This window comes from Mesoplodon mirus (genome assembly GCF_964341445.2).
Source record: "Mesoplodon mirus genome assembly, chromosome: 13".
NCBI classification, from domain to species: domain Eukaryota; kingdom Metazoa; phylum Chordata; class Mammalia; order Artiodactyla; family Ziphiidae; genus Mesoplodon; species Mesoplodon mirus.
Genome location: NC_138989.1, coordinates 31430217 through 31450566, shown reverse-complemented (window position 1 = coordinate 31450566; position 20350 = coordinate 31430217). Strand labels below are relative to the sequence as shown.

General features: G+C 42.9%; 1 protein-coding gene across 3 annotated transcripts in view; it reads left to right on the top strand.

Annotated features, from left to right (window-relative positions):
* PTPRM (protein tyrosine phosphatase receptor type M) overlaps window positions 1-20350 on the top strand; it is a 748579-nt gene that overhangs the window by 482306 nt on the left and 245923 nt on the right. The window contains exon 14 of one of the 3 annotated variants that reach the window (XM_082641118.1): window positions 1878-1952. The exons of the other annotated variants lie outside the window; for them this stretch is intronic. Coding sequence (XP_082497244.1) covers window positions 1878-1952 — 75 coding nt within the window. The remainder of the gene's footprint in view (window positions 1-1877; window positions 1953-20350) is intronic. 3 annotated transcript variants of the gene reach the window in all.

Below are 20350 nucleotides of genomic sequence, written 5' to 3'. Positions count from 1 at the left end.
GCATTCTTTTGATATTTTAAGACATAGTGCAGCAAGTTGTTCTGTAAAGGGCAGATGATAAATATCTTAGGCTTCCTGACCCACACTGTCTCCATCAGAGCCCCTCAGCCCTGCCTTTGCTGTGGAAGGGCAGCCATCATCATGGGTGAACAATGAACATGACTCTGCCAATAAAACTTTATTTGCAAAAGCATGTAGTGGGCCAGCTGACCCCTATTTTACAGTAATTTGTAACAAAATCACGTTTTTTCCTTGTAACCGAGAATAATTGTCACAAAGGAACACTTTACAAGGCAGAACACAGAGATCAGATAGAAACCTTTCCTGATCCCTGTCATGGACTTTTCCATTTGAGTTTTGAGCCTCAGTTTGTAACTTGTCTTCCTTTGAGTTGTGAATACAGGGCTGCCTGACATAACTCTTTTCAAATATCTTTTTGTTCATATTGTTTACCAATTTCAGTATGGGATAGATGTTCTATTTTTATAGAAACAATGTAATTTTTCTCAGATGTAGAGTAGGTCAAATTTTCCTGTAAGTAATAGAAAACTGCACAGGAATGTTGGTTGAACAACAGTATCTATGACCAAGCAAGTGTTCTGTGCATAAACTTGGAATTGGTACCAACTTTGTCACGAGTCTTAGAAATAACATTTTACTGTTTACAATTTATTATGCTATTTTGCATACTGTGTCACACCAAGAAAATTATCTTTGTGATATCTTGGGAGTTCTCCATTCTCTGTTCAAACTGTTAGTTTATTCATCTCACTGAGCAAAACTAAAAAGTTTTCATTAGTAACACGTGAAAGATGATGATACCACTTTTAAACCCGGTTGCCTCTGTTGTCTGGTTACAAGGAGCAACACTCTTTGGACAGTGCAAAGGGATATTTCAAACTATTATGTACCAGCAGTTTTGGGTTTAATTGTCTGCAGATGGTAGATGATCTATTTTCCTTACTTGTTGCCACATTTCTGATAGCACCCAGGCTGTTCCATGTAAATTAGTCATCTTTCATGTAAGCCTGTCCTTAGTTTTCCAATATTTTTTCTTTGCATCATTTTCCAGCTGTATCATGTTAGAACTGACATTTTAATTTTCTCTCTCTTTTTTTTTTCAATATCTGTGTGTCATGAATGTTAACCATTTAAACTCAACTGCTGAGCTGTTCAGGCAAACCAAGAAGCCCACCTGGTCTGCTTCAAGAATCTTAATCATTTCTCTGGTCACATGTTAACCATGACAACTATAGCAAAGGCAATGATTAGTCTTTTTTTTTTAACTGATGTTTTGAGATGCATTTTTTTTTCATTCCCTGAATGTGACAAAATTAAGTTCCTAAATGGAAATTCTCTACAGGAAATTTAGTTATCAGAGAAATGTCTTTACATAAAAATGTTTTTAGTGAAGGAAGATAATATTCTTCACAAAGGTGATTTTAGCAAGAAGAGAAAATATTGTGACTTAAGCAGAAGAATTTTAAATAACCTATTACATGTTGAAAGCTTCAAGTTTGGCTCATCAGAATTAGCAATGAATCTTTCTACCCCCTTCTCAGGAGCAGTTGAAAACACTATTCCATCTAGATCCTTGTTTTTTGCTTTTTTATTCCTATCCACAGCCTCAGCCCAACCTTGCAACTGTGTCATGGTTAGAAATCCAACTGCCTGATGAAAGCCTGATTAAGGGAAACAAACTCAGAAAATTCAACGGCTCGCTGTGGTTGTTTTCCTTTTTCCTTCTCTTTTTGTTGTTGCTGGAAGAAAGTTGAGATGATGTGATATGCGGATGGAGATTCTCCTTGCTAGCCTAGCTTCAGTCTGGCTTTTTCTTCCCTCATGCATGCTGACCTGGGAATCTTCCTTTGCCATAGCTGCGATAATCGTGACTCAGCTTACGACACCTCACATTCGCATCGCCCCTGCTGCAGGCGACGACCAGCTGACAGGTCAGACCTTCAAGTATAGATGAGTCATCTTGCCCATTTCCTGCTCATTTTTCTCAGCTTCGTTTCCCCTCTACATCTCCTCCTTCGCTTTAAGGCTTGTTGACGATGTCTCCGACTCTCGGTACAGACCTGTGCCCGCGTTAAATTAAGTGGTGTGCTCGGCCTCTTCTGTGTGCACATGTATACCCCTGCATTCAGCACAGCCCCGCTGCATGATCCCATTGTCTGTGTGTCTGTCGGTATGTTCCTTTCTAGCCTAATGTTATACAGAATGAAATTTGCTGGATTTGCAATGGCAATGCCATCAAAGAGGATTTCAATCAAAACACGTAAAGATGTTTTCCCAGTTATCCAAATTAATCCAGAAAGGCGTCGAGATCTGAGCGTGAGAGGTTTATTTTCACCTTGTAGGGTCTAGTTTGTGCACGCACTTAGCAATCCACAGGCCCGTCTGCCAGTGTTGTTAAGTGAAGCCACCCAAAGATGTTTGGGGTGACGCTGTTCAAACAGCTTTTCAAGTTCCTAAAACTGAAGCAGAGCTGACTACATTCCTTATAGATCCTTGTTTCAAAGCACACTGTTTACAGCAAGCAGAGGCGCATCTGCAAGTCAAATGCACTGAATAATTTAGGGAAGTTTTTAAAAATTTGAATGGCTATGAGCCGTGGAATTGAACTGTGTGCCTCTTTATACCAAGAGAAGTTAGCTTGTCCATTTGAACTGCCTCTAAAGGTATATGGACAAACGTATAAACTTATATAGGAAAAGAATCCAGTACATTACTGCATATCAAAGGTGAGTTGTTAGAGAATGCCAGAAGACCAGCTTTGGTCCTGCAAGAGAAGCAAGCCATTGTCAAGGTTCCTAACACAGTCACAGGAGCAGGACTCAAGTTCTGCTTTCAGAGGCATCCCCAATATGGTAGTTTGTTGCATGAGTTATAGGCATGAGGAAGCCAAGTAAGAAACATGCAACTGCATTCCATAGAATTTCCACTCCTGCAACTGTTTTGTGTGTATGAGATTAAGGCATATACCCTAACATTTAAGAAAAAAAAGTAAAGCTTAACTCATAGTAAGAATTCATGAATGTTTAAGTTGTTCCGTGAGCTTATTATTTTGGAATATAAAGCAGCTGAGACTCAGGAAAATTATAGACTGCTTTTTCTAAGGTAAAGAACTGTAGGATAATTTTACTTCTTTCTCAGCTGGAATTCCATACATATTTTCAGCCCTCTGTTTCAGGGCCTAAAAGCTATAAACTTATTACTAACAGTTCTGCCTTTGCTTTCAAGTTTCTCTTAAGCATATTTCTTTTACTGGTTGAAGTTCGGTTGTTGCAGACAGTCTCTTATCCTGAACTTCTGATGTGTTCCTCCCAACAGTTGAAGTACTCAAGGGATCGTGTCTTTATTTACCTAAGTCCTCTCCTCTAAAACCTTTACGTCTCAGGCCTGGCCCATGCACCCTGCATAGGGTTCTGTGTCCACCTTGAAGGTAATCTGGGATCTTCAGCAAGTCTGACCCCTGCCCCATTACGTCTGAGCTGGTACCAGTCTTGTCAGCAAACATTAAAAATAGGTTGACCTCACTCTCATAAAATGAGTACTTGTAGGGAATATAATTAAATAGCCCCTTTTGAGACTTTCCCCATAACCCACTGCCTTCAAATTCAGCACGTGGTTTACTAGGAATAAAGTAAGAGAAACTTCTGAATATAGTGTTCTCTCTAAAACTCTCATGATTAAGAAGACATCCCATAAATCAGCCTCCTTCCCAAAGCTTTCAGATCCATTGTACCTTGTTATTTTGTAACTAGTCTGTGGAGTACGCATACATAGCTGAAGTATGCGGCGGCTGTCTTCTAAGGGCTGCAGGTGATCACCATCATTTACTTTGGTTTATTAGGGATGAAAATGATAGAGTGTTAGAATAAGCCTCAAAAGCCAGTACAAAACTACTCCTGTCTTTCTTTTTCAGTATTTCCTGCTGCTGTTAGTGATGGTTACTCTAACCCAGATAAATTCAAGCTCAAGTAATATTTCTTTTGTATTTTCTGTTTGCATCAGCCATCCACTTGGATAGCAGTAACACTGTCTTTTTTAAATAGATTTATTCCTGAGTTGTACTGCAAGCATGAGACTTCATTCATTCAATCGCTGATTGACATTTAGCACCTTCTGATTGAGCACTGATTGAGCACCTTCTGTGTGCCAGTTCAAGGGCTACTAACTCTCATAAATACGTTTACTTTATGTGGTTGCCCAGACTCTTGGCATCAGACATATTTGCATGAGTGACACCAAAACCTAAATGCACACATGCTCTTATGAAAAATGACCATCATGCTTGTCATTTCATAGTTGAGAAGAGACAACAGCTTTGTAACAATGGGGGGAAAGGACGTGTATTTCAAAATCTTTCTCTTCGTGTCGAGTTGCTTAGAAAATGGTCAGTGGAACAGTTCTGAACATTTCACATCTGTGACCCACTGTTTACTAGATCAACACAGGCCCTTCTGGAAGCCAACAGGAAATCACGAGGGACGCATTCTGAATGCCTAGCAATTTTCTGGTCCGTTTTGTTTTAATTGTGCTGACATCTTGCCCCTACAAATGCTATTGGAAGCTGTACTTAGAGGAAACTTTGATAAGACAGTGATTTCTCCGCAGCCTAGACCCTGTTGTCCCAGAAGGTAATCCATGCTGGTTCGGTTCACCTCGGTGTAGATGGGACCCCCCTCCCTTCTGTAACAGAGAACGCAAGCACCCAGTGATCTGACTCCCAGCACCTGGAACGTGTCAGACACAGCAAAAGTGCCCATAAACGTTGGCTAATTTAATTCACTGAATGAATGGATCTCAGATGCAGGATGCTGGTATGTTTGATAAGCAGGCCTGTCACCACACTGGGGCTGTTTCTTAAACTTTTTTGTCCTCAGTCAACAGTAGGAATACATCACCACCCAACATACATACATACACATACACAGATGTTTAACTGATGCAAAAGATTTAGAAACTGTCCTACCAATGCTGCTCCATGTGAATAAGCTGCATTCTGACCTGTTCTATTCTGTTCTATCTTATTCTATTTCACTTTTTTAAATTTAGTTGCTACCTACTAAATCGATTTCATTTCCCACTAATGGGTTGTAACCCACAGTTTTAAAAAACAATTTACTAAACTACTATAGTTAGGGGATTATGAAAGGGAACAGAATATATAATTGAATTAATGGTCCAGTCTTACCTCAAAACTCCTCTAAAGAGAGCACACAGAAGATTCTAGAAACTGGAAATGCTTCTTTCTACTTCATTCCCTCAGTTTCGTTATTAATTGTCTATAATATAGAACTGCTTTGGGAAGAAAATTAAAAGCTGCACATGCTAGAAATTTCTCTTTAAGATTTTTTTACTTCACTTTATAAATACCTCTAGGCTGTTTATTTTATATTGATATTTCTGTTTATGATTTAAAACCCCAGCCAGCTCTGAGATGCTGTGGAGAATGGTTTCCTTCAACAAGTACTTTTTATCATCTGTTTTGGTTAAGACATACATCTAAAATGATAAGATCTGTATTGTAGAGTATTTATAAACAAGGTGACTTCTGGGATTCAGGTACAAATCAGATACATCAGAGCATATAGAATTACTTGCTAAATATAATTAGTACTAAAAAAAATAGAGAACTAGCCAACACTTATTCCCACATAAAGTCTGAAGTTTTGAAAAAGATACGTGTAGGAGATGTATGTGTCGATAAAGATAAACACAGCCCGACATCAGCTAAAGTGGCGAAAACAGATTTTTTCAGTAACTGCTGACTTGTAAGGGTCGAGCTGCACTCCAGTGTGATTTGCTGAGAGGTGACTGGGCCTTTACAGGAAGGATGACGGGGTGGGAAAGGGGTGATGGGGGCTCAGTAGGGTCAGGGAAGGGAAACATTGGTCCATGTGATACCATCTGGTTTGCTGACTGGTGCTTATGGAATAAGTCAGGTCCTCCCGTCCACAGAGGCTGGGAGCCGGGGCCCTGTCCTCAGGTGTCGCTGGGACCAGCATCCGTTCTCCGGGCAGCCTTGAGTTTCTCAGGGGGCCTGGGGTCCCCTATGGATGCAGCCTTGAGCTGTTAGAAACTATGTCCATCTTTGTTCAGGTCTCTGTGGGCGCAGCTGGGGGCCTGGTGGAGAGGAGGACCCAGAGGAGCCTGACTGGGGTTTGGTCCCAGAGAGAATCCTGTCCCTTCTCCCTCCTTCCCGTGTGAGCAGCAGGGACTCATTGGACTGGTAGCATCTGGAAAGGGAAGCGAGGGCGTTTGACCAGCTTCTCCTGGGCATCGTCCTCAGGACACAAATGTTCTGTCGTGTCAGAGGGGCTCAGAAGAGCCCACCTAGAGTTTGGTCACAGCAAGAATCTCTGTCAGTATATCGGCAAAGCTCTCACGAAATAAACCCCAAGGAATTTCTCTTTCGCCCCAACGTGGCTCTTAAAGCAAACAGAGATTTTTTTTTTTTTTTTAATGTAACATATAACCCACGGAAGTCAGTGAACTAGGTCTCCACTGGGGAAGGAAGCGGCTCCATTGTTTACGGACAACCTTCTGTTCGAGACACCCCACTGCATTCCTTCACTGACTCCTAAGGAAACCCCACAGCCTGCTTTCTCAGCTCCTGTTCCTGTCCTTCCGAGTATCGCTGGAGAAACTGCAGAAACAGGCAGACATTCTCGAGGTCTGCACCTTGGCCGCAGTGATGTCCCCTGCCCGAGCAGTAACAGAGACTGCGTCCACGCAGCCGGCCACTGCAGGGCTTGTTCTGCCTGAGGAGTTCTCCTCATCCCTCAGATTATCCAGCTAGGACCCTGAATTCGGGGTATTTTCTCTCTTGACTCTTGAATCCATCTAGAAGTTACCACTGAGATGGTCTGAAGTGTTTCCAGGGCAGAGGTCCAGCTTCTTCCCAGAGAAACAACCAGTTAGGCTGGTCTCATCATTAAATAAGCAACTACTTTCCCACAGGAATGAAAGGCCATGACGTCATGTATTCAGTTCTCACATGTAGATTGCGCGAAGGGCCTCTTTGTCTCTTCCTACAGTGTCATCATCACCTTTTGATGACACTGGCTTTTAAGATGTTTTCTGATGAAACTAGAATTCTCTCCTTTTCTCTGTCAGAAATCCCCCAGCCCTCATCCTTCTCCGTCTACTTACCAGCCCTCCCAGCAGCCCAGAAGCCCTAGAATGACTGGCTTCCCTCCCCTCCCTGACCCCCTCCTTCCTCTGCCTCCGTCCACACCAGTCATCACTGTTGTCCTTCAGACACACCAGCCAAGCTCCCACCTTCAAGCTCTTGCTCCAGCTTCCCCTGCTTGGGAACATTCCTCCCCAGATCCCCGCTTGCCTGATCCCCTCACCCCCTACAGCCTTTGCTCACACCCCACCTTCTCAGGGAGGTCTGCCTTGAACACTTGGCCTTCCTAAGGGCGCAGCCCCCGATGCCTCTCTCCCTGTGTCTCCCTGACACAGTCTGTCCCCTTCCACTACCACGTCCTTGCTCTTTACAGCACTTATCACCTCTGTGCCTATTTGTTCTGTTTCTGCCGTCTTTGTCCCCCTCCTGGAACAGAAGCTCCCTGAGGGCAGGAATCTGTCTGCCGAGCTCTGATAAATCCTAGACATCAAGAAGGTCCAGTGCCCACAAGGCAGCCAGGTCCCAAAAATGCCACTGAGATTCTCTTTGGAACCTTATTAAATTTATGCATCATCATCACTGTGGGAAATACGATAGATTCCTCCATTTATTCGGATCTTGTCGTAGGACTTTTAATACAATTCTGGAGTTTTTTTTTAATATATAAGTCATTTTTGTCTAGTCTCCCCCCAAAAGATATTCCAAGTTCAGGCACATCTCACCTTCCCACGGTCACCACCCCCCAGGCATTTGACGGGTCCCCGACTCGCTTCCACGACTCCCTGCTCATTCATTGTCCACGTCGCAGACGACCTGGCGTGTGAAATCGAAGCCTGGCCCCGTCACTCCTTTTCAGAATCCATCAAAGAGCTTCCCATGGCACGCAGAATAAATTCCGAGCTTGGCATCACAGTGCAGGGGCTGCACCCTCCGGCCCGGCCTCACAGATCCTCACCTCACATCCCTCACTCTCAGCGCCCATCTTCCTTCTGTTTCTCCAGATCACCAAGCTGATCCTGCGCCGGCTGTTTGCACTTGCTCTGTCCCCCGCCTTCCCATCACCAGCTGCTCCTCAGCACCAAGGTTCAGCACAAGTGTCACTTCCTCGGGAGACCTCCCTAGACCGTGGTCCCCGAAGTCCATGGCCTGGTGGCCCCCTGGCCACCGGCCGGCCCATCACTCTGCCTCTCTTGGAAGTTCCCTGATGACTCTGTATCTCCCTCCTAGGATGTGATGGGAGCAGGGCTTTGTCTGTCTCTCCTGTTCTACCAGAGGGTGTTCAAAGTTATTTACTGCGTGACTGCACAGTTGATGCTTTTCCTTGTTAAATTTATTCCTAGGTATTTTATAGCTTTCCTCACTATGATAGGTAAATTTTGAACAAATTTTGAATGAAGGTGAGAATCTTTTGACATTGGTTTATTTTGCCTACTTTTGACTGATTTTATGTTAATTGCCAAATATGTCTCTTCCTTGTAGTATATATTTCTAATTCAGTCGACCTTTCCATTGCAAATAAAATAGACTCATGGTTTTGCAACCCATTTACAAAAGCATAGTTTTAATCAGCCGTTTCTTTTGTCCAGAGCCATAGAAAAGTTTCCTTTTCACTGAATTGTTTGGAGAGAGGCCCACCCGCTCACAGCAACGTTATCTGTTTTACTCCCAGTCCCAGACTGTGTCTGTCCACTTCTCCACCTCCGCCTGTCAGACCCAGCCAGTGGGTCCTTGGTGCTGTTTGTGAGCAGTAATCTGGGGCAGGGTAAATGCAGAGAGGCAGTGTTTGTCCTTCTGTGGACCCAAGGTTCTCTGTAAGATGAAGACATAACTGAAAGCAGGTCTTAGCCACATTTTGTAACTCCAAGGACTGGCTACAGCGTGAAGGTGGTAGGGTTATTCACTGACCTGTAGCTCAGTCAGTGGCAGGAACTGCATGTGCAAAGGCCCCAGGGTGGGAAGTAGCTTGAGCAAGAATGAAGGATTGGAAAACGGCCACCGTGGCTGGAAGGATGCGTGAGCACTCAGGTTGTACAGGTGAAAGGAGGTCGACCGTGACCCTGTAAATTACAGTAAGGGCTTTGATCAAGAACAGTAGGAAGCACTGAGGTGTTTGCAAGAGGGGCAGACAGGTTCACGTCTGCACTAGACACCCCAGCCGCACTGGAAACATTGGAGGAGAGGTGAAAGAGGCCAAGAGACTGAAATAAAACTCTAAGAAATGGAAGATCATCCACCAGCCTGGAGGAAAAGAGCAGAGTGAGTGGATACAAATAGAAGAGCTAAATTCCAGGGAGTTGATACAGTCTGAGTCCCTGCCCTGGGTTATTGATCATCTACAATCAGCATGAAAGAGCACATGATAGGAAACTAAAGGGACAGGTTCCCACACATCTTAGCAACACGTTGAGTACCTTGGAGGTGGGATGGTTTCATTCAGCCTCTTGCCCGAGATCACCACTGCATTTATTTTGAGCGCTATTTACCGGGGCATGCATATGAATCAAAACTGGCAAAGAACATAAAGGATAATAAAACTCAGCAATACTGCTTGAATATATGTGCACTGAGATAAAGTCTCACCAGCTTTAGCTGCAGACAGTTATATTTTGCCCTTTCAAGAATTCAGTCATCCATCGACAGATGAATGGATAAAGAAGATGCAGCACATATACACAATGGAATATTACTCAGCCATAAAAAGAAACGAAATTGAGTTATTTTTAGTGAGGTGGATGGACCTAGAGTCTGTCATACAGAATGAAGTAAGTCGGAAAGAAAAACAAATACCATATGCTAACACATATATATGGAATCTAAAAAGAAAAAAAAAATGGTTCTGAAGAACCTAGGGGTTAGGACAGGAATAAAGATGCAGATGTAGAGAATAGATTTGAGGACACAGGGAGGGGGAAGGGTAAGCTGGGACGAAGTCAGAGAGTGGCATGGACATATATACACTACCAAATGTAAAATAGATAGCTAGTGGGAAGCAGCCCCATAGCACAGGGAGATCAGCTCCGTGCTTTGTGACCACCTACAGGGGTGGGATAGGGAGGGTGGGAGGGAGACGCAAGAGGGAGGAGATATGGGGATATATGCATATGTATAGGTGATTCACTTTGTTATACAGTAGAAACTAACACACCATTGTAAAGCAATTATACTCCAATAAAGATGTTAAAAAAAAGGAATTCAGTCATTAGGCTCATAAAGTGTTGTACTGGAGATAGTTGCTTGTGTCTACTATGAAATATGTGTGGAAATAGGTGGGTTTTTTTTAAATTAATTTATTTATTTATATTTATTCTGGCTGCACTGGCTCTTAGTTGCAGCGTGCGGGATCTTTTAGCTGTGGCATTCAGACTCTTCGTTGCTGTGTGGAAATGGTTTTATCTACTACTCCAGGGACCATATTGTATGTCTCTCTATACTTTCCACAACCTGCCACTCAGAGCTGGGCACGTGAAAGGTACTCAGAGACCAGCTCTCATTTTCTGATGGAATGAATTCACTTGTAAAAGGTAAAATGGTCTTAAAGGTGTGAACTAATTTCCACACCACTTTTAAAAAATAACATCCCCCGAGAGGGGCTCCTGACCATCACGCCATCAGGACTGGGTCTCTGGGAGGTACAGAGTGTCACGTGACCAAGTGTCCCATGGGCCTCCGATGGCCAACCTCCCGTCCGGCACTTCCAGGAAGGTCGTACAGTTCAGTTCTGATAGAAATAAGTTGCAGCATTTCAGTCCCTGAAGCCCTTAGCTGTCGTGGCTGTGCTCTGCGCTGCTCCACGAGCATCCACTGTCCGTACTTTAGGAGGCAAGCTTCCCTCATTCATCCTTGACACTGAAGACCTTCTCATCTCCTTGGAGAGCTTGATGGGTAATGAGCTCTGCGTTAAGAGATGAGGATTCGAGGAAGTGTAACTTCTGTCTACCATCTTTGTTAGGACCGACATAAAACAGTTCAATAAATAACCCACTTCAACAAATTTACCAGTTTCTTGAACTCTTTGTAATACGATAAGTGCATAATGAAATAAGTTAACTTATAATCAGTTGAGCTCTAAATGTACTATCCTATTATTCCCCAGTCATAGAGTCATAGAGCTTCTATTGGACCTTTTGAGAGAATTTTGGGTGAAAATTAAGCAAAGAAAATGCCTCCTTTAGGCTTCCTTATCAATTAAAATGCCAAACTCTTTATTGAAGCCGATAATCAATATATTGGAAATAGTGGCTGAGTAAGACCTACCATTTTCCAACTAGTTAGGTGTCCTGGCTTTTTTCAAATGCAGTATCCTATCAGTACAGAGGATTAGCAATTCACATGCCCCGTCTTGGGCATTTCTTAGTAAAGAGGGAACAGGGTATCAGTGCTGTACATTTCAGAGGCCAACATGGGCAGTTAATGTGAGGAGAATTTGGTTGGAATTTCAGCATCTCTTATAAGGGTTGCTTGAGGATTCTAAAATTTCCTTTTCATCTAGAAGAATATAAAGTGAGGGGAAATTTTTATTCTTCCTGCAACACCAGCTGAATGCATTTTAATGGGCTATAGTGTCACTGGTAATTTATTGCCGTTTTCTGTTCTTTTATGTGTTATATTTGTCATTTTGCTATGGCAGTTTCATCTATAAAATGGTATAGTTACAAGACAATGGTGATAGGATACAGGACTGCCAGGGAAGATTCTGTTCCTTTTTCCTTGTCATTTTTGGAAGGAAGCACTGAGTCAAATGTCAAACATTTAGTTTCAGAAATAATATATTTTAAAAGATATATATTACCCTGAAATAGTGTTGTTTTCCATTTTTACTGCATAAACTTTAGAATTTCTATGTAAAAGATTTTCAGTGTAAGAGAGCAATTTAATTTTTCAGTATCCTTTTGTGTTTTCTCTTTCTATCAGCAGTGTGATAAAGGAAAATAAAACAATGTGTTTAACTGTCTTTTATTTGCTTAAGGCATAGAGCTTCCTGGCTTGAAAAGCATAAATTGAGATTTTATATTTTAGGAAATCTACCTTATAATTTTGTTATTAATCTAGTGCATTGTACATATCCAAAAGGAATGCTGAAAGTAAAGTTTTGAGCTTAAAATAAACTAAAATTTGGGTAAAAGATGCAAAATACTGGGAAAAAGAATGCCTGCAGTTTTAAAAAATAGAGATTTTGCACAAAAGATTTTATGTCACTGAGTTAAATTATTCTTGCCTTTTCTGTAAGGAATATATAGTATAAATTTTATAGTGAAATTATGCTAATTCATACTTGATATCAGTTAACATGGAAAAGGCCTGGATATTTCAAAAAAATATTTATTAAAGCTGAGTGACAATACCTGTTTTACTAGGTGTTTCTTTTTACCTCAATGGCTAGCATGGAACTAGACAACATTGTAGCCATTCACTGACTATTGTTGATAGATACCAATTGTGATACTTCGGTTTTCAGCACTTTACTTGCTTTAGAAAAATGTGACTACCATTTAGAACATAAGGCATCAACATGAATTCGAACAGCTTAATGTCTAAGAAACCAGTGAATTCCACTGAGAATTTGTAGGCAAAGGGCCATGTCTTACTGCTGCGCATTTTTGGTTGACTTTGGACTAGTTTCTCCTATAAGTAAGTATTTTTAGAATACTGTAAAATGCTTAGTATTTGTGAGAGGTGGTTGTTTTGTTTTATAAATTTATTAATTTATTTATTTTTGGCTGCGTTGGGTCATCTAGGCCTTTTCTAGTTGCAGCGAGCGGGGGCTACTCTTTCTTGCGGTGCACGGGCTTCTCATTGCAGTGGCTTCTCTTGTTGCGGAGCACGGGCTCTAGGTGCGCGGGCTTCAGTAGTTGTGGCTCGCGGGCTCTAGAGCATAGGCTCAGTAATTGTGGCACATGGGCTTAGTTGCTCTACAGCATGTGGGATCTTCCCGGACCATGGCTTGAACCTGTGTCCCCTGCATTGGCAGGCGGATTCTTAACCACTGCGCCACCAGGGAAGTCCCTGTGAGAGGTTTTTAAAGTATTTATGGGTGTGAGCCAGTGTACTGAGTCAGAATGGGAAAGAAGTCAGAACTTCCTCCAGCATCTTAACAGGGCAAGATGTTGAGGAAGCAAATCAAGAAAACTTCAAGGATAGATCTAGCATAGACAAAACTCTTTTCTGGAGAAAGAACTCTTATTTTAAATACTCTACTGACCTTATATGAGAATCAAGGGAAAGGTTCAGGACCAAAACAGAAAGTTGAAAAAGCACAGTCCTTTCAACCCAGGTGCCTCATCTTATTTGCCCTTTTGACAATATCAATGTCAAAACTTGTTCATCAGTGTCTCCAGAGGGCTGACGGGGAGGCCCAAAGTCTTTAAGAAGATTGACTTCTGAAGTTCTAGCATATTCAAATCCCCCCACACAGGCACACGCAGGCACATATGTACGGCTTTTAGAGTTGTCATTGTTTTCACGTGAGAGAATCTTGGGTTCGGCTTTGAATGTCTGATTCGTTCTCAGGCCATGGTTTTTCTAGCTTAGGGACCATATATTCTTAATCAAATAACCTGTCTCTATCTCTCTCTCTGGAAAGGTTGCCCCAAGGGGAAGGGGGAAAGAGGGGTCGCTCTCCTTTGTGGAACTGTAACCCTTGTCTAGCTGCCTTCCCATCTCATATGCTTGTCAGACTGGAATCCAGGGCTTCCAGAAGGGAGTATCACTTTCCTTGGTGGTAAATCATTTAAAACATTATTTGCATTAAAAATCAGTATATCACAGAGCAAAAGGCAACATTTACATGCTCCATTCAAAAAAAATAGAGCTCGAGACTTCAAAGAAATTTGAAGCCAGTGGTGGGCCTCTCAGGATAAAGCCCAGATTCAAGCTTCTGCGTGTTCTCTCCCACCTGCCTTATAGGGACAAATGATGGGGAAGTGCAAGAGTCGCAGCTACCCTTGACCAGCTCAGAGGGAACAGTGAAGGCCCTCGGGTTTAGACTCCAGATCATCTTCAAAGCCACACTTCCTAGGGCCATTTTCAAACATGTCAGACAGGAACCTGGGCCTGGATTTAACAGGGCAGTTCTCAGGGAACCTCTGGGTCCCAGCGCACAATTCAGAAAGTATTTGCTTTAGATAAAAGGTAGTGAGCTCAGGTCCAGACTTCTTGGGCAAATCTCTTAAACTCCAAAACTCAGCTTCCATATCTGTAAAACGTGAGAATACTATTTCTTAACCTCACAGGGGGCGGTGGGAGAATTAATACAATAGCATATGTAAAGGACCTCTCACATAGCTGGCTGCGGGTCAAGGCAGAGGAGTTGGCAGTTGCTGGTAACTTCTTCTGTGGCTTTGTTGTTTGTTGTTGTCCTGATAGAGGATCGTTTATGGCTGTTAGGGCTTTCAAGCGAACAACGTAATTAATGCAGGCCACTGCCCCTCCCAGGCTTGAATGTTGACCCTGCCCTTCCTAGAGGTTCATACATGAACTTCCCAGAAAATGAATGGATTTCTTGATGCCAGGTAAGGTGTTATCTACACTAACAGCACGTGGCTACTGGGATCTCCACGAGCACTGGAGCATGAGAGCAGTGATTATTTTATGTCAGGACCTGTGATGAGTCTCCCACAGATGATATTTCCCACTTACCTGCCTTTGGGATATAAACAGCATCAGCAGGACCCAGCCTTTTCTCTTGCCACTGGCAACAGTGGTGATGATGCTGCTGATGGAAAAAAAAAAAAAAATCACTGCATTTTCAAAGACCGCCGCTTTATTTGAAGCAGTAATAGCCCAAAGCAGTGCCTAACCTAGTGTGCACTTCCCTGTAGCCCAGTGCACGGAATAAAACGCCAGGCTTTCTTTTGTGGTCCTGGCCATTTGGGGGTTCGTTTGTTCCTTCCTCACTGTCCTTGGTTTAGATGTGGACACCTCTCTTTGTGTTTGTCCCTCAGTTACACTGGTTCTCAAGGGAGCACAAGACGATGTGCTTTAATAGAACTCTATTGAGAGGGATGATAGATTATCTCACTGAGTACCTTTCTCAGACACTGGGTATGAAGTTGGTAAAATATAGAGCGGTTTGTAAGGGAAGGAGAAGCAACGTAAGTTTTCTTCAACATGTTGTTTTCATTCAGAAGAGTGAATAACTATCTCTGAGAAGCAGTCTTTGAAAATCAGCCTGGCACCTGCCCGGGAATTAATAAATGACATGTGTTCAGCACGTCTATGAGAATCTCTGATGAGTTTTCCCATTTCCTCCAGTAAATATCCAAGCAATACATCACTTTAGCCATGTAACTGATGTTTAGTTTAATCTGTATAATGTACTTATTGGTATTGCTAATGATGATTAATTATGGTTTATTATTAATTACAACAGTTTACTCAAGTTAGAGTTCTTGGTCAAAACACATTATCAGCATACCAATTTTTTTCTGGGATTTTTGCCTAGGTGCTCTCCTTGCAGTGGTTTAATTTTGTTCTTTTTTACTCAAGATTATATCTAACTTCACAGTAAACGTGATAAAAAAAAAACCTTGTGGGGTATTACCAATTTGGTGGGTACTTCGTGTATGTCTTTGAATAATCTCTTTAGACATTGGCATATATTTATGTATAAATATGTGTGTGCACACACACCCCCCCACACACACCATGTGTCTTTTAGCCAATTTAAAGGCTTAATAAAGGGAATTTTCAGATTTCTACTTTATTTCTTCTCTGAGTAATAAGGAAGTTAGAAAATGCTTCTAAAGTAAGGTCATAGGAATGATATAACCATTTTATTAAATAAAATTACTCATAATAATTGTAATCGTATTAGCATTATCTTAGAAGTTTCTCCTTTTTTTTTTTTTTTGCTTTCTAAAAAGTCCCAGACCATTGTAATTATTCTCCAACAGAAATTTTGACTCATTTAAAGACTTCTAAAACAAATTCAACATATGATCATGAAGAATGGTCTACAGCTACCTAATCATTACAAGTATTGAGTTTATAACACTTTATTCTTGACAGATACTCATTTCCTGTCTCTCTGATATGTACCCAGTTAACTTTCTCATCATTCATGGATATATATCTCACTGTTTTGGTGCTGGAAATATGACATTTTGCCACTAGTATTTATTTCCATCCTCTTTCTTCCTAGTAATCTCATTTTATCATTGGTGAAAGTTTGGTCAGTAAATTTACTGGCAAAGACTTTTATCTGTCATCAACATACTGAGGAAAGCCTTCTGTGCCCTGGCCAATCTCCGGCATGGTCCCTGGGGCCAAGGCTCAGATGGTCCTTCCTTCTCAGCGTGTTGTCTTGATGGCCACGGAAGATCATCTGAAGGCAGCCGCAGACCCCACTCATCTTAGTAACTCCCCGCTAAATTCCAGGGATCGGTGGAGGAAAGACCACAAAATCGGACTTGTCTTTACACTTCTACTTTTTCCTCTTTTTTCATTCCTTTTATACCCATCACCCTATGTCTGAGAACTTTAACGCAAATGGAAAAAGAATAGGTCAGCTGTGAAGAGAGTACAGACGAGAAAGACAGAAAAATTGAAGTGAGACTTATTGGGAGAGAGCTGTGATTCAGCGTGAACTGTGGGCACGTAATAAGATTCTGGGCCAGGTCACGTGAGGGCCGAAAAGTAAAACCAGCTTTGTCCCAAGGATCACATATTAGCATGTAATATAAAGGACTTACCAAAATAACTGAACTCAAGGTTGAAAATAGTCACGAGGGATGAAAAGAAGGTGCTATAGCAGTTCAGTAGGAGAGAGAATACTTCCTTCAAAGGCACAGGAACAGTGCTGGGCTAGGTGGCCTTTGAAGGACGGGTAGGATTGAACCTATGAAATGTGAGTAGCGATGGGTCCACGGAGAAGGAGTGGCAGGACCAAAGGGGAGATGTTGCATGTGGGGGGTGGGGGAGACTGAGCATCTCCGTTTGGTTGGAACCCAGGTAGATGCAGGAAGGTAGAGAGAGAAGAGGCATAAAGTTAAGAAAGGGGCTGGCTGGGAGCCGGTTCATAGGAGGCCTGGCTGCCTTTTGTAATAAGCATTAGGAGGCTTTGGGGTTTTTTGTTTTGCTTTTTAAATGAAAGAATGGCATGATTAGGGCTCTTCTTTAGGAAGATCAGTGTGGCTGGAGTGTCTAAGAGGCCGGCTGGGATGTCTCCTTAGCAGTCAAGAGCAAAATCCAGAAGAGAAATAAACCAGGTCCATGGCAGTGGGAAAGGAGATGAAGAAGGTATAGCATTTTTTGAATTTTTAGACATTGGGCAGGGAGGTAAACTGACCTAAAGTCAGGTGACTGTTCTTTTTTTTTTTTTTTTAAAGGCTTCAAATGCTTGGGTTTTTTTTTTTTTTTTTAATTTTTGGCTGTGTTGGGTCTTCATCTCTGTACAAGGGCTTTCTCTAGTTGTGGCAAACGGGGGCCAGTCTTCATCGCAGTGCGCGGGCCTCTCACTATCGTGGCCGCTCCCATTGCGGAGCACAGGCTCCAGACGCGCAGGCTCAGTAGTTGTGGCTCACAGGCCCAGCCGTTCTGCGGCATGCGGGACCCTCCCAGACCAGGGCCCGAACCCATGTCCCCTGCATTAGCAGGCAGACTCCCAACCACTGCGCCACCAGGGAAGCCCAGGTGACTGTTCTTCAACCTGAGGATAGAGTAAATAAATCTCCTTTGTAATATATTTCTTTTTTACGTGCTGAGGGTCAAAATTTCCTTTCTGGAAAACCAAATTCATTTCCTTGCTCGGAATTTTATTAAGTACATGCTACATTCTAGGCACCAAGGATACAGAGAGGAAAAAGGGGCAGATTTTCTCTGCAGGAATATGGACTCCTGCCTTTGTTTAAGCCTATACATTCAAAAAGATTCTACTCACGTACACAGATGGCACATGGTCAACATTCTCTTTTAAACCTCCCCCTCTGGGGCTTCCCTGGTGGCACAGGTGGTTAATGCAGGGGACATGGATTCAAGCCCTGGTCCGGGAGGATCCCACGTGCCGCGGAGCAGCTAAGCCTGTGCGTGTACCACAACTACTGAGCCCGCGAGCCACAACTACTAAAGCCCGCGTGCCTAGAGCCCGTGCTCTGCAACCAGAGAAGCCACTGCAGTGAGAAGCCTGTGCACCACAACGAAGAGTAGCCCCCGCTCAATGCAACCAGAGAAAAACCTGCGCGCAGCAACGAAGACCCAACGCAGCCAAAAATAAAAATAAATAAATTTACTTAAAAAAGAAAAAAAACTTCTGTGTTTTAAGACTTTCATTCAGGAAAGACTTATCAGATGACCACTAGGTTACAGACATTGGGTTAATGCTTACAAGTCACAAGTGGGTGAGAAATAGTACTTCCTCTTGGGAAGCTCCAGACCAGCCATGGCACCTGCTGGTCCGTCCTTGGTTAGATAAGTGCCCTTTACGTTTTATCACAACCCTTCTTTTCCACCCTGCCGATCGTGTGTGTTTCTTTTGTTTGATTCCCTTTCAGCCTTGACCAGCACGCTGTGTGCTGGAAGGACCGCATGCACGTCACTCCTCTGGTCCAGTTCAGAACCACAGTGATCGGCCTCTCTTGTCTGGACTTAGGCCTGGGGCGTCCTTAGCCCTCATCTGTTTGTCTTATTTTTCTTGCAGGATTTTAACTTCTTTATGGCATTGTTCTGCACTTTGATTTATCTTCACCTTTTGTTAGGCTCTCCTCTTTACAACTGGTCATGATGTTTTAAGCTGGAGTCTTGTTTTCCAGCATGTCAGCCGTAACCACCCGAGTGATTACTGTGTTCCTGGGGGAAGTGGAGATGCAGTGAATCCCGTGGGCTTCAGGGTCACACCGGGATCCCGAGTGTAGCGCCCACCCCCTCATCCCCACTCTCATGTCCCTTCTCACTGGCTTGAGACAAGCTCCTCTTCCTGACTGCTTCTGCTGCCTCGGTTTCCCCATTTGTAGAATGGCATTAATTATACCTCATGGTGTGATGTTAAATAAAGGTTACGTAAGACACCTGGCGCACAAAGGAGGTCTTCACGAAGACCAGCCTTCTTCCTTTCCATCTGATTTAGTAGCACCTGGGCAGTTGGTCGGCGTACTTTAGGTTCCTTTACAATTAAGAACCCTTTCCAATCCCTACTAACTCTGGGTGATCATATAACCAGGGTTTGATTCCACCAGGTTTGCCTTTTCATTGTGTCAAAGGATCTTTTAAAATAGTGCAATGAAGGACATTGGCTAAATGATAAAGTAAGATATTAATATATTAGGCGGTATTTTATAAACAACCACCCAATTAAGTATTTTTCCCATTTTGCCATAGTCTGTGAAAACCTTCCTCAAAGATATTTAGGACCAATGGTTCTCCGGTTGGATTTTTCCTCATGTCGTGTAGAGCATTACCTAGGGCGGAACATACAGATTCCTGGGTCCGACCTCAGACCTTCCATCCGGAGTCCCTGGGGAACCCAGCCATCTGCATATTCAGAAGCTCTTGGAATGATTCTTGAAGCCTCTGTAATTAGAGAACTTCTGTTCTAAAATATATTGAACCGAATGATACAACTAATGTAAGCCTTATTTCTTTTTTTTTTTTTTTTCTGCGGTACGTGGGCCTCTCACTGTTGTGGCCTCTCCCGTTGCGGAGCACAGGCTCCGGACGCGCAGGCTCAGCGACCATGGCTCACAGGCCTAGCCGCTCCGTGGCATGTGGGATCTTCCCGGACCGGGGCACGAACCCACATCCCCTGCATCGGCAGGCGGACTCTCAACCACTGTGCCACCAGGGAAGCCCAAGGCTTATTTCTTAAATAACTTCATTGTTTGAGGAAAATTATATGCTTAGTAAATGAGAGTCAGGGGATGATGTGACCCCACTCTCTGCTGAGACCCCAGGGATCCTCAGTACGTCTCTAAGGGTCACTTTTTGTGTGTGTGGCTCATTGGCCTGTAAAAAGACATGTCACACTTCTGCAGGCAGTTTGCTATACCCTGTACACTTTTTGAACCTCAGAAATACGGATTTTTCTAGCAAGCACATAGAATTTATTAGGTACACTTACTTTTTGATAAGAGAGTGAATGACCAATTTCAAGCAGCAGAAAAAGCTGCAAGGGTCTTTTGCAAACAGTTACTGCTTTGTGCAGGATGCTGTGTGATCCTTTCTCCCACATAAATGATTTTTAAGAGCTAAACATAAGCATGACCCAAGACACAAAGT